Source organism: Mesoplodon densirostris, chromosome 4 (genome assembly GCF_025265405.1).
Source record: "Mesoplodon densirostris isolate mMesDen1 chromosome 4, mMesDen1 primary haplotype, whole genome shotgun sequence".
Classification (NCBI taxonomy): Eukaryota; Metazoa; Chordata; class Mammalia; order Artiodactyla; family Ziphiidae; genus Mesoplodon; species Mesoplodon densirostris.
Window position 1 is genome coordinate 5,603,762 of NC_082664.1, and position 13,328 is coordinate 5,617,089.

At 51.3% G+C, this 13,328-nt stretch overlaps 1 protein-coding gene across 6 annotated transcripts in view; it reads right to left on the bottom strand.

The window, feature by feature from the left end:
- Nucleotides 1-810: 810 nt before the first annotated feature.
- The window catches only part of WDR25 (WD repeat domain 25), a 146,902-nt gene continuing 134,384 nt past the window's right edge, over nucleotides 811-13,328 (bottom strand). For all 6 annotated transcript variants that reach the window (XM_060095636.1, XM_060095635.1, XM_060095637.1 and 3 more), the window contains exons 5-7: nucleotides 4,362-4,532; nucleotides 1,831-1,971; nucleotides 811-1,259 (exon numbers count right to left, since the gene is read on the bottom strand). In XM_060095636.1, coding sequence (XP_059951619.1) covers nucleotides 1,038-1,259; nucleotides 1,831-1,971; nucleotides 4,362-4,532 — 534 coding nt within the window. In that variant the 3' untranslated portion in view covers nucleotides 811-1,037. The remainder of the gene's footprint in view (nucleotides 1,260-1,830; nucleotides 1,972-4,361; nucleotides 4,533-13,328) is intronic.

Sequence of the window (13,328 nt, forward strand, 5' to 3'; positions counted from 1 at the left end):
AGCCCCAGCAAGCCCCAGAGCCCCTCCCAATCTGCCCAGTCCCCCTCCCCAGACTGGAGCTCCCAGGGTGCTGACACCCACCACACACTTGACCTCTTGGACCCTCACAGCAAGCCTGCAGGCTGGGGATTCTGACACCACTTTACAGAGGGGGGAACTGAGGCTCCGAGAGGAAATATGACTTGGTCTCAGCTACACTGACAGCAGAGCCGGGCCTGGAGCCCAGGTTCTGGAGAGGCCAGGCTGGGCACCACCTGCTCCTGTGGCCTCCTCCTCAGGTCCCCTGTGTTTTCTCACTGACCCCCTGCCGGGGACACCCTCCTCACAGGCTCATGGTCTGCCCCCTCCAGGGAGACTTCCAAGGCTTCAGGGATGCCCCTGTCCTCAGACGTGCACCTTTGGTCCCCACCCTCACCCATCGGTGGATCTTTGGGCTCCTGGGGCTTAGGGCTCCTTGAGGCTCCTCAAGGGCCCTTTGCTTCTCCACATTGCTCCCTCCCCCGGGGCAGATGCACTCCCGTGGGCAGCACGCACACCTGACAGGCAGTGGGCAAGGAGAAGTGCAGATGGCCCAGGGCTCGGGCAAACCCGGGGGCCCCGCTGGCCACGCTTTGGGGGAGGGAGAGGGCGGCCCGCGCCTGAGCAGGCCCTGGGAGACCGGGGGCAGGCAGACCTGGACCCAGAGCCCCCGGGGGCTGCCCCCCATCCAGCTCCCACCCCAGTTTTTGTCTCCAAGCTCCAGCAGGCCTGCGAGTGGGGAGCTGATACATATTTGTCGCTGAAATAACAAGAAATAGCAAAACACTCACGTTTATTGATCATCACCAGCACCGTGCCAGGTGCTTTTGCCAATGTAGTCCTCAGAACCCCGAGACGCACGGATTTTTGTCCCCATTTTACAGATGAGGACACTGAGGCTCAGAGGGTGGAGAAGGCAGCGTCCACCCGAGCCTGACCCCGAAGCCAACCTCAGATCCTCCTCATCACACACACCCACCCACCCCGGCCGGTGTCTGGAAGGTTCCGCGCTGGGAGGCTCAGTGCCAGATCTTAACGTCGCCCTCCCAGGAGCAGGTGGCGAGGACGGAGGGCAGCACGGGGTGGAAGGTGGTGCCCACACAGGCCTGCGTGTGCCCGTGCAGCGTGCGGGCACGGCTGGCGGTGCGGAAGCTGTACACCAGGACCCGGCCGTCGGCGCTGCCCGTCAGCAGCAGGTCACCGTCTGGAGAGCACTCGCAGCCCACCGAGTAGCCTTCCACCTGCAGAGGGTGACCCGGGGTGAGCAGGCCACGCGGCACAGGGCGCACGGCCTCACCTGCCCCTCCCACAGGGGAGCGGGCTGGGGCCCAGAGCCGGCCAGGAGCAGGGCTGGGCCTCACACCCATCGGCCGAGCTCCTGCCCTGAGGCCGGGGCCCCGGCATCGGCCTGTGTCACAAGGCTGGTTTAGTGTAATCCAGACAGCCCGGCTCTAGCACAGCTGATGGCGTCTGGCCTCAGCGCCAGGCGCTGGGTCCCCACTGGCTCTGTCCCATGAGGCAGCCCTCAGCAGGGAAAGGGGGAGATGGAGAAACAGCCCCACACCCATCCCGTCCTGCGCCCCTCCCCAAGCCCCGTGACCTGTCCACGTGAGCCGACAGATCAATGAAACTGTCCCTGCCCAGATGTGGCCCGGGGCCTAGAGTGGACACCAGGCCACGTGGCATGGGGTCACCTGGGAAACAGAAAACACAAATTGCCTGGACAGAGGGTCCATGCCCTCAGGGGCCGCAAGCCCCTTGCTGGCGTTGTCAGTGGGACAACTTTTCACCTGGGGGACGGGGACGAGGTACCTTGTGCCCTTCATAGCGCCGCCTTCTGCTCATCCGGTAGGGCCACACGGCAGAGAAGAGGGCCAGGTAGTTGCCGTTGGTCTGCGCCAGGAACACAGGCTCCCTCGGGTGCAAGGTGAGGCTGGGGCAGGTGTACCTCTCCTGAGAAACAGCAGGGCCACAGAGAGGGTGGAGGAGGTTCCCACCTGGGCTTCTGCCTCTGACCCCCCAAACTCTGCCTGTGGGGCCTCGGGCCCTCTGCCCAGACCTTGGCTTAGGAGTCTGTGTGAATTTCCTGCTGCTGCTGTAACAAAATGCCTCCAATTTCGTGGCTTAAAGCAACACACATTTATTATCTTACAGTTCTGGAGATCAGAAGTCCGAAACGGTCTCTCTGGGCTAACTAAACTCAAGATGCCAGCAGGGCTTTTTTCCTTCTGGAGTCTTTAGGAGGGAATCTGTTCCCTTGTCTTTTCCAGCTTCTAGGGGCCCCTGCACTCCTTGGCTCATGGCCTTTGGAGTAGACTGAAAAATGCCCCACCAGATACTTCCATGTCCTAATTCCTGGGACCTGTGAATGTCACCTTATATGCCCCCCCCCAAAAAAAGGCAGTGGGAGCTTGCAGATATAATTAACTTAAGGATCTTGAGAGGGGGAGATTATCGTGTATTACTGCCCTAAATGCAATCACACGCACACTTATAAAGGGGAAGCAGAGGAGACGAGACACACAGAGCAGGCGACGTGCAGACGGAGCAGAGAGACACCTGAAGATGCTGCCATGGAGACTGGAGTGATGCGGCCACAAGCCGAGTATCACCAGAAGCTGGAAGAAGCAAGGGACAGATGCTCCCCCGAGCCTCCAAGGGGAGCGGGTCCTGACAACATCTAGATTTCAGTTTTACAAACTTCTGGCCTCCGTCACTGAAAGAATACGTTTCTGTTGATTTAAGCCACCAGGTTTATGGTAATTTGTAATTTGTTACACAGCGATAGAAAATGAATCCACACGCCCATCTCCCCACCTCCACAGTGAGCCGTCAAGGGTCCCCGGCCCAGCCCAGGGTCCCACGCAGCCAGAACACATCGTAAGTGAGAAGGTGACTGGCCAAGCGGGGAGGTAAACGCCTGCACAAGGGATTCCAAACAGGAGGGGAAATCTCACTGTTTAACAGGCTCGGTCACACAGAAACACCCCTAAAAGCTCCCTTCTCCATTGTACACCTGTTCCGTGTTCTAAGTGATGTCCTGAAGCCACAGCCTCTAAATGAGCCCAAATTCAGAGGGTGACGTCAGGAGCAGTTGGGACCATGGCTGCTGACTAATGTGCTGTCAGAGGCACACGGTAACCTGATAATGAGCTCCTGGTGTGATGTTACCAGGCGGGGTGCCTGCTTGCCTGCACAGAAGGTGACGAGGTGTGACCCTAGGAGGGCCGGTGGCTCAGGCACACAGCACTTTCTCTACCTCACTTGCTTCCCTGGCCTCTGCAGGGCCGTCAGAGGCAGGATGCCCCGATGGCTAGACATGCCCCTCCGGGCCCTCCCAGGGCTTATCTTCCCCAGTGGGTTGCACTAGAACCCTGAAGTGAAGGTCTAGAGGCAGGTTGGCTCAGGGTCACTTAGAATCCTCTAAGAACAAGGGAAAAAGCAGGGAGAGGAGGATGGTGTATAAATACACCTGACATATATTTTTAAATTCAGGATGGCAGCACCGAAGAGATCAGCCATAGCTCATTTGAAATCTTAAAAGACGATGGTGGGTGGTGATAGTGATGTCGGTGATGGCAGTGATGATGGTGATGGTGGTGAGGGTGACGGTGATGACTGAGGACGATGGTAGTGATGATGATGATGGTGGTGAGGGTGTTGGAGATGGTAATAGAGGTGCTGGTGATGAGAGGTGGTGCATTTTATGGAGAACTCCCTGTGCCTGGCACTGTGCTAGATTCTTTATAAGTATTTATGTCTTTTAATTCTCAAAACCACTCTATGAGGCAAGAAACATTCTCACCCTCAGTTTACGAAGAGAAAAATGAGAATCAAAGAGGGTAAATAATGGGCCCAGGCCCTCTGCTTGTAAGTGGTGAATGCAGGATTTTAATGCAGGTGGTCTACCTTTGGGGTCCCTGCTTGAACCCTTGAGTCACAGCCCCTGCCAAAACCACTGAGCCGGGGCAAGGTGGAACCCTGCAGGCTGGCTGGGGTGGCGGAGGGAGGGTAGGGGTGTCTCGGGGGTGCATCCGCATTCCTGTGGATCTGCACCGGGCCGCCCCTCCACACGCTTACCGCGGGGCCAGGCTGTGCTGGGCGGAGGACGAGTGTGAGGACCGTTAGGCAGTCACTCCGATCTGGGAGCCAGTGGAAGGTTCTCTGGGCGGCCTGGACCTGCACTTTGCCTTCCCCGACCCTACAGATTTCAAGCAGCCCATCTGTCTCCTAAGGTCCTGTCTGCTGAACCATCTCCGCAGAAGTGACCTGGGGCCCCAGACAGCCTGGGACTACACGGAGGCACCCTGAAACTGAAAGCAATGCCAAACAGGGTTTCTCACGTGGAAAATCTGGTTGGAGATTTTGGCGGAGCTCCGGAAATCCCAGGCAATAATGGTGCGGTCGGCAGAGTCCCGGCTCGAAGCATCGGTGCTGCTCAGAAACTCGGAGCCTTCCCGGAGGAAGAGGATGTCCAGGGTCTGCTGGATGGTGGCCTTGTAGCTTCTCACCACCTGCAAGAGCGGGCACCTGTCATGCCGGTGGGCCCCAGGGGTACAGGGCGGGTGCCCACAGACAGGGACAAGGAGGGCCACCGAGTACCCTGAGGGCTGGAGAGTTTGGAGAGGCTGGTGCTGGAAAACACGCCCCCAGGCTGAGGAGCCCAAGCGTGGAGGTGGGGCTGCTGCGGGGTGACCTCAGGACCTGCCCCGTGATACCTCCACAGCGGACAGTCCTCCGCATCCCACGGCCTCCCCACACCCACTGGCGCGTGGGCCCAGGGAGGCATGAAGATCTCCCCAGTCAGACTGGCCCCCTGGAGAGCAGCGGGGGCCCAATGAAGGAGAGCTTAAGGAAGGGCCCACGCCTAGCCAAGGGCACCTAAAGACACCAGTGATGCCCATCAATACCAGGGCCATACTCTGTGCGAGGGTCTTGCTTCTGAAGAGGTCACGTAATTCACAGCTTTCAAAGCCTCAGCCTAACGTCCCTGGAGTGGTAAGCGCCTCGCGGGAGCCAGTGTTCTCGAGCCCACGGAGCCGGAACCGCAGCACGTAAGTTAGCTTTAAAGACACTCTTACTTTCTTACATCATCACCAACATTCCACAGCCTCCTGTCTCTAAACTAACACAATCAAGCGTCAAGCTGTTGTTCCGCTTCCTTCAGGGCGTTTTCTCACATGAACCTTCCAGCCTACAGCAACTGGGCTGGGCAGGGTCAGGGTGGAGGTCCCAGCACCCGGACTAACACGTACCTCCATGCAGTAAACTCCTGGGCGACACTTTAAATTGCAATAGTGAGCAACCGGGCCGCGGGCACAGTGCCTCAGGCCCGCCTGCCAGGCCTGGCGGCCTGTTTACCAGCTCCCAGAGCGCCACCATGTGGCCACAGCATAAACACAGCTCTCCGGCACCTCGGCAGCCGGCCGTGAAACGAGCGGTCTTCACACTTACTTAAAAACTGGAGTTTAGAAACTTCCCTGGTGGCGCAGTGGTTAAGAATCCTCCTGCCAAGGCAGGGGACATGGGTTCGAGCCCTGATCCCTGAAGATCCCACATGCCGCAGAGCAACTAAGCCCATGCGCCACAGCTACTGAAACCTGTGGTGCCTAGAGCCCGTGCTCTGCAGCAAGAGAAGCCACCACAGTGAGAAGCCCATGCATCTCAAGGAAGAGTAGCCCCTGCTCATCGCAACTAGAGAAAGCCCACGCACAGCAACGAAGACCCAAAGCAGCCAAAAATAAATAAATTAATTAATATAATTTAAAATAGTAAATAAATAAAATAAAAACTGGAGTTTACAAACTTTCAAATGTTTCAGACCTAGATTTTCTATCATCCTCTTTCAAATATATATAAGTCAAATTCACATTAAATGCAGCACTCCATAAATCCAATTTAGACAGAGGGGTATTTTGAGACCCATTCTCCAGATGAGGAACACTGAGGCTCAGAGAGATGCAGGGATTTGCTCCAGGGCGCAGGGCCAGGGTGTGGTGCTTCTCTGGGGCCCACATCCCCGTCTCCTGCTGGCCAAGTCCTGCCTCAGTAAACTCTGGGACAAATTCCTGGGGGAGGGTGGGAAACAAACGATTACCTTCTCTGAGCCTCTTCAGAAGCAGCCCTCAGCTAGGGCGATTTCAGGGTGGGCCCCCTGGAGCCTGAGGGGTAGTCCAGGGGAAGGAAAGTGAGGGCAGCCCTGCAGGCCTATGAACACTGGCCAGCCTGCGTAGCTGCTACCCAGGCAGCGTGGAACTGGCCACCTCCCTCCCTCCCTTCCTCTCCCACTCTGTGCGCCAGGATCCCACATGCCCGCTTTGCCCTCCCACGTAGCCATGAGTGTCCTGGAGTGTGGACTGGAAGGAAAGCTCCAGAACCCCGGCCAGGAGGGGCACAGGAGCTGTGCTGCTGGCAGATGCTCTGGCCTGCCCAGTCTGGAGCTGGGGCCGCGGTCTAGGGCCTGGGAGGGGACGTGGACCCCCAGAGTCCCCAACATGTGCTCTGATAAGTGCACAACATCCCGACTCAAAGGACAGCGCCGTCCCAGGGCAGGGTCTGGAATCTGCTCTGGTGGGAAGAGAAGGGAGGGGAGGGAGCAAGGCCCGGCATCGTGGCTCCAGATCCATCCCCTCCTCCCGTCCCCAGCGCCACGGTCACCTCTGACTTACACCACTCTCTCGACCAGCAGCCCCAGGCCTCCATCTGCCAAGGCCACGGGGGGCCTGAAGGCCTTCCTGCCGCCTTTCCCGACGCCCTCCCCATCACCACAGTCCAGGCGAGGAGCAGGGAATCAAGGATGGCAGGGGCAGCAAGTGCCGGGAGAGGAATAAGTCCGGCCCAACTCACGTCCCTAGATGTGGCCTGTGCACTGAGGCGCGTCTCCTCCCGGGTGGCGGGGACACAGCCCCAAGAGCCCATAGGGAATGGCTGCCGATGGGCAGGACCGTGACATCCATGGGCACCTGAGCCCTCTCCAGCGGCGGCACCTGGATCCCCACACGCACTCGGGAAACACACTGACCCAGGAAAGCCTGGAGGAAGAGGAGGGCCCGCTGAGTTCCAGCCACAGGCCGGGGGTTTCACAGAAATCATCTCCTGATGGCAGCAGGAGGAAGCTGCTCCCAGAGGGCGGTGCAAAGGCCCAGAGAAGCGATGTGCCAGGGGTCCTCGGCCTGTCCCCGGCAGAACTACCCACGTGCCTACCAACACCCCACCTGCCTTTTCCAGGAGAACAAAAACCCTTGTTCTGTACACTTCCTGAGAATGGATGGAAATGGCCCAATTCATTAGGGCGTCGTAAAATCGAATGGCCGGGAAACAAGCCGTGTTACGGGCGATCCCTGCCAATAGCGCGGCTGTAAGTGGAAGGCTGACCTTTGAAGTGATTGCCGCTGAACATGATTTACTGGCCTTCACAACTGCTGCTGCCGCGGGAAAGAGCACCGGAGCCATTTGTGTGTCTAGCTGGTGGGTTTTATGGCAACCTTAATTACACCGACAGCTGGTACGTCCCATCCCAGGGGCGTGGGACAGCGCTACACGGGCCTAACTAGCTGGATCCAGAGGGAACCTCACTCAGACTCTCTGGCAACCAGGGCCTCTGTCGGCAGACAGTTGTAGACACTTGGCCAAAAGTCTACGGCTTTGGGAAAAATGGAAGACGTGATCAAGACACATTCAGGTGTGATGAAAATCACCTGATATCCTTAAAATCTTGTCTGCTTGGCCCACCAAACAGACCTGGGTAACTCTGGGCTGCTCTGGATTCATCCGAAGGCTCACCTTTCCCTTCCCCGGGCCGTGCCACTTCCCAGGTGCGCGGGGTTAGGGGGCAGGCTCCAGTTCTGGCCCGCTGCTGACTCACTGTGTGCCTGGGGCGTCCCCGCCCTCTCCGCGGCTGGTTTTGAGCCATCACCACCAGGGGCCTGGACTGGACAACAAGCCAGCCTCTCACGTCTATGCGCTGCTGGACCCCAGAAAGAGGGAGGGCTGGGGGCCAAGCTCCCCCTCCCCTCCACCCCGGCCAGTCCTCTGCACCCAAGCCTGAAGGGAAAGTGAGGGAGACACTGCTCTGGGCCCCCCAGGATGGGCCAAGGCCACCTGCCTGCCCTACAGGACTGTGAGTTCCTGGGGACAGACGCCTGTCACATTTCTGGGGCATCCTGGGCCAGGACTGGGTCTGCACACTGCAGGCATTAGTAAGTTGTGCTGAATTAAGGGCTGGATAAGTGAATGAGCAGATAAACAAATGGACGGACGAACGAAAGGACAACTTGAAAGGCCTCTGGCTGCCAGTAACAGGCGGGCCCTTGGGGCTGAGGCAATGCACGTGGACCTGCTGCCACCGGCTCCAGCAGGCGCCCTGGGAGATGACGTTCATTCACAGGGCCCTCCATGGCCCTCGGCGTGGAGACAAGGACACCTCCTCCGCCAAGGACCTCCAAGACCGTGGAGGGAGGAGGGGAGGGGAGGGGAGGGCTCAGTGCATGCACGCCACCACCAGACGTCGGAGGCGGGAGGGCCAAGCTCTCAGGCAGACACCCGGGTATCTGAGCCTGATGGCCTATCACTGGCTGCGCGCTGCTGGGCAGGCAGCTCACCTCGCAGCGCTTCAGTCTCCACACCTATAAGGTGGGGCTAATAGCAGGACCTACAGCTTGGGCGTGAAGGACGGTGACAGGCCTGGCCAAGCGGCCAACACACAGCAGATGCTCATAAACCTCTTCCCAGGCCGGCCAGAGCTAGTTCGTGGGATGGGGCTGGGAGTCCTTGGGCAAGTCCCTTCTCCCCAAATTTCAATTCCTTCCCCTTGAATATATTGGTCTCTTCAAATTCTAAGATGCAAGGGGTCTCTGCACAATGGCAAACTGGAGAGGTGAGTAAAGAGCCCCTTTCTACGGTTTACAATCACACAAGTAGGGCTTCCCTGGTGGCGCAGTGGTTGAGAGTCCGCCTGCCGACGCAGGGGACACGGGTTCCTGCCCCGGTCCGGGAAGATCCCACATGCCGCGGAGCGGCTGGGCCTGTGAGCCATGGCCGCTGAGCCTGTGCGTCCGGAGCCTGTGCGTCCGGAGCCTGTGCTCCCCGGCGGGAGGGGCCACAGCAGTGAGAGGCCTGCGTACCGCAAAAAAAAAAAAAAAAAAAAAATCACACAAGTAAAAGTAGCCAATCACATGGGATAGTGTACACCAAAACTTCTCTGTGGATAATTTTTTAAAAAAAAACAGAAATTTATATTAAAAAATAAGAAACTATACAAATATGAAAAGAGAGTATGACTGAATTTTTCTACAAAATCTGAGAGTAGGGGAAACTTCCCTGGCTATCACTCCAAGGCCAGAGCAATAAGAGAAAAGATGCATAAATCTGGCTACATGAAAATAATAGCAGTAGCAATAATAATAATAAACATTATTGCACGGCATAAAAAACAGGTAAATAATTAAGAAAAATAAAAAAGACAAATGGGAGAGATATTTGCAACTTATACTAGAGGCAAAGGTCACTGTCCTTAATATACAGACAGGGTCTAAAAATCGATGAAAAAGACCAAGAGCTCTACAGAAAAATGGGCAAGAGAAGTGAATAGAGAGTTCATATGAGGGGGAATGTAACTGGCCCTTCAATCTTGCTCATAAGAAACGAAATTTTAAATTATGTGGAGATATCATTTCTTACTTGTCAGATTAGAAAAGCCACAAGTTTGACAACACACTCCGTTAGGTGGCTGTTGGGCGTTACTTACTTTGCACACTGCTGACAGAAACGCAAAATGGTACAGTCCCTATGGAGAGAATTTGGGTGACACCAAGCAAACCAGCATGTGCCTTGTTACTCGGCAATATACATAACCCAGCAACCCAACTTGTAGGAACTGATCCCAAAGTTACAGCAGCAAACACCAGAAAACATAAGCACGAGGCTGCTGAAAGCAGCACTACTTGTAAAATTAAAAAAGCAGAAATAACCCAAATGTACAAGAAGGGACCAGTTAAACAGACATCAGTCCAGACACACTCTGGAATACCATGTGTGCTGCTGTAAAACAGAGGGAGGCCCATCTCCCCGCCTGCTGTGGGCTGGCTTCCAGGAGGTACTGCTCAGTGCAAAGGCAAGTGGAGAGGAAAAGGGCGTACAGTAAATACGAGAGGTTTGTGTTTGCTTCCATAAGAACAGTAGAAAGATAAACCAGAAACTAAATAAATAAATCAGGCAGACTGCCTCTAGAGGGGAGAGGGCAGAATCGGGGAGACAGGCTAGAGGCAGGAAGTAGAGGATGTCTATAGAGGGGCAGACAGTAAATACGTTAGGGTTTGGAAGCTACATTCAGTCACTGTTGCATTCTCTTCTGTGTGCGTGTGTGTGTGTGTGTGTGACAGCCATTTAAAAATGTAAAAATCATTCTTAACTCAAGGACCATACAAAAACAGGCTGTAGGCCAGATTGGGCCCATGGGCTGTAGTTTTCCAATCCCTTCTCCAGAACCATGTACATATTTTATAAAATTATACAACAAAATTAACTTAAAAAGCAGGCTCTAAAATGTGAAAGCAAAATTAAGCAAATGAAACTAAACATGTATTGAGTTGGTAGCTTAATCACACAAATGGGATTTATTTTAAGAGATATTAAAGCATAGTAGTTTAAGGCAGATCCTCAGTTGAATATACATTATGAACAGAAAACCAGTAATCTGATGGTAAACCCTAATTGGATATACCTTGTGGACAAAAAGAACTGTGAGAAATCTTCAGTTGTTTTCAGTCATTACATTGCTAGTGTCCACATACACCCAAAAAATTGTGGTCAGGAAGACAGAAATAAAATTTTTCAGTTTAAAAGAGATCAAAAACATATAAAAACAAAGAAGCGAAAGAAAAATTCTGTAATGCTAAATTTGAATTGGACAAGTCAGCATTAACAATGATATATATTTTTCTTAACAAGAAAAACATTTCTTAGCTCTGTGCACAGAAGAAGTCTAGAAACAATGACCAACCACAACACTCAGATTCTGGTCTCTAAACCCAACTAAACACACAAGTGACACAGATAACAGAGCAAGGCATTACAATGGTCATTACAACTACACATAACATATGTTTAAGGAAGGTAGAAGGAAGACTGAACAATGGTCATTACAACTATACATAACATATGTTTAAGAAGGTAGAAGGAAGACTGAACAATGGTCATTACAACTATACATAACATGTTTAAGGAAGGTAGAAGGAAGACTGAACAATGGTCATTACAACTATACATAACATATGTTTAAGAAGGTAGAAGGAAGACTGGACAATGGTCATTACAACTATACATAACATATGTTTAAGAAGGTAGAAGGAAGACTGGACAATGGTCATTACAACTATACATAACATATGTTTAAGAAGGTAGAAGGAAGACTGAACAATGGTCATTACAACTATACATAACATATGTTTAAGAAGGAAGAAGGAAGACTGGACAATGGTCATTACAACTGTACACAACATATGTTTAAGAAGGTAGAAGGAAGACTGAACAATGGTCATTACAACTATACATAACATATGTTTAAGAAGGTAGAAGGCAGACTGGACAATGGTCATTACAACTATACATAACATATGTTTAAGGAAGGTAGAAGGAAGACTGGACAATGGTCATTACAACTATACATAACATATGTTTAAGAAGGTAGAAGGAAGACTGGACAATGGTCATTACAACTATACATAACATATGTTTAAGAAGGTAGAAGGAAGACTGAACAATGGTCATTACAACTATACATAACATATGTTTAAGAAGGTAGAAGGCAGACTGGACAATGGTCATTACAACTATACATAACATATGTTTAAGGAAGGTAGAAGGAAGACTGGACAATGGTCATTACAACTATACATAACATATGTTTAAGAAGGTAGAAGGAAGACTGGACAATGGTCATTACAACTATACATAACATATGTTTAAGGAAGGTAGAAGGAAGACTGGACAATGGTCATTACAACTATACATAACATATGTTTAAGAAGGTAGAAGGAAGACTGGACAATGGTCATTACAACTATACATAACATATGTTTAAGGAAGGTAGAAGGAAGACTGGACAATGGTCATTACAACTATACATAACATATGTTTAAGAAGGTAGAAGGAAGACTGGACAATGGTCATTACAACTATACATAACATATGTTTAAGGAAGGTAGAAGGAAGACTGGACAATGGTCATTACAACTATACATAACATATGTTTAAGAAGGTAGAAGGAAGACTGAACAATGGTCATTACAACTATACATAACATATGTTTAAGGAAGGTAGAAGGAAGACTGAACAATGGTCATTACAACTATACATAACATATGTTTAAGAAGGTAGAAGGAAGACTGAACAATGGTCATTACAACTATACATAACATATGTTTAAGAAGGTAGAAGGAAGACTGAACAATGGTCATTACAACTATACATAACATATGTTTAAGAAGGTAGAAGGAAGACTGAACAATGGTCATTACAACTATACATAACATATGTTTAAGAAGGTAGAAGGAAGACTGAACAATGGTCATTACAACTATACATAACATATGTTTAAGAAGGTAGAAGGAAGACTGAACAATGGTCATTACAACTATACATAACATATGTTTAAGAAGGTAGAAGGAAGACTGAACAATGGTCATTACAACTATACATAACATATGTTTAAGAAGGTAGAAGGAAGACTGAACAATGGTCATTACAACTATACATAACATATGTTTAAGGAAGGTAGAAGGAAGACTGAACAATGGTCATTACAACTATACATAACATATGTTTAAGGAAGGTAGAAGGAAGACTGGACAATGGTCATTACAACTATACATAACATATGTTTAAGAAGGTAGAAGGAAGACTGAACAATGGTCATTACAACTATACATAACATATGTTTAAGAAGGTAGAAGGAAGACTGAACAATGGTCATTACAACTATACATAACATATGTTTAAGGAAGGTAGAAGGAAGACTGAACAATGGTCATTACAACTATACATAACATATGTTTAAGGAAGGTAGAAGGAAGACTGAACAATGGTCATTACAACTATACATAACATATGTTTAAGGAAGGTAGAAGTAAGACTGAACAATGGTCATTACAACTATACATAACATATGTTTAAGGAAGGTAGAAGTAAGACTGAACAATGGTCATTACAACTATACATAACATATGTTTAAGGAAGGTAGAAGGAAGACTGAACAATGGTCATTACAACTATACATAACATATGTTTAAGAAGGTAGAAGGAAGACTGACCAA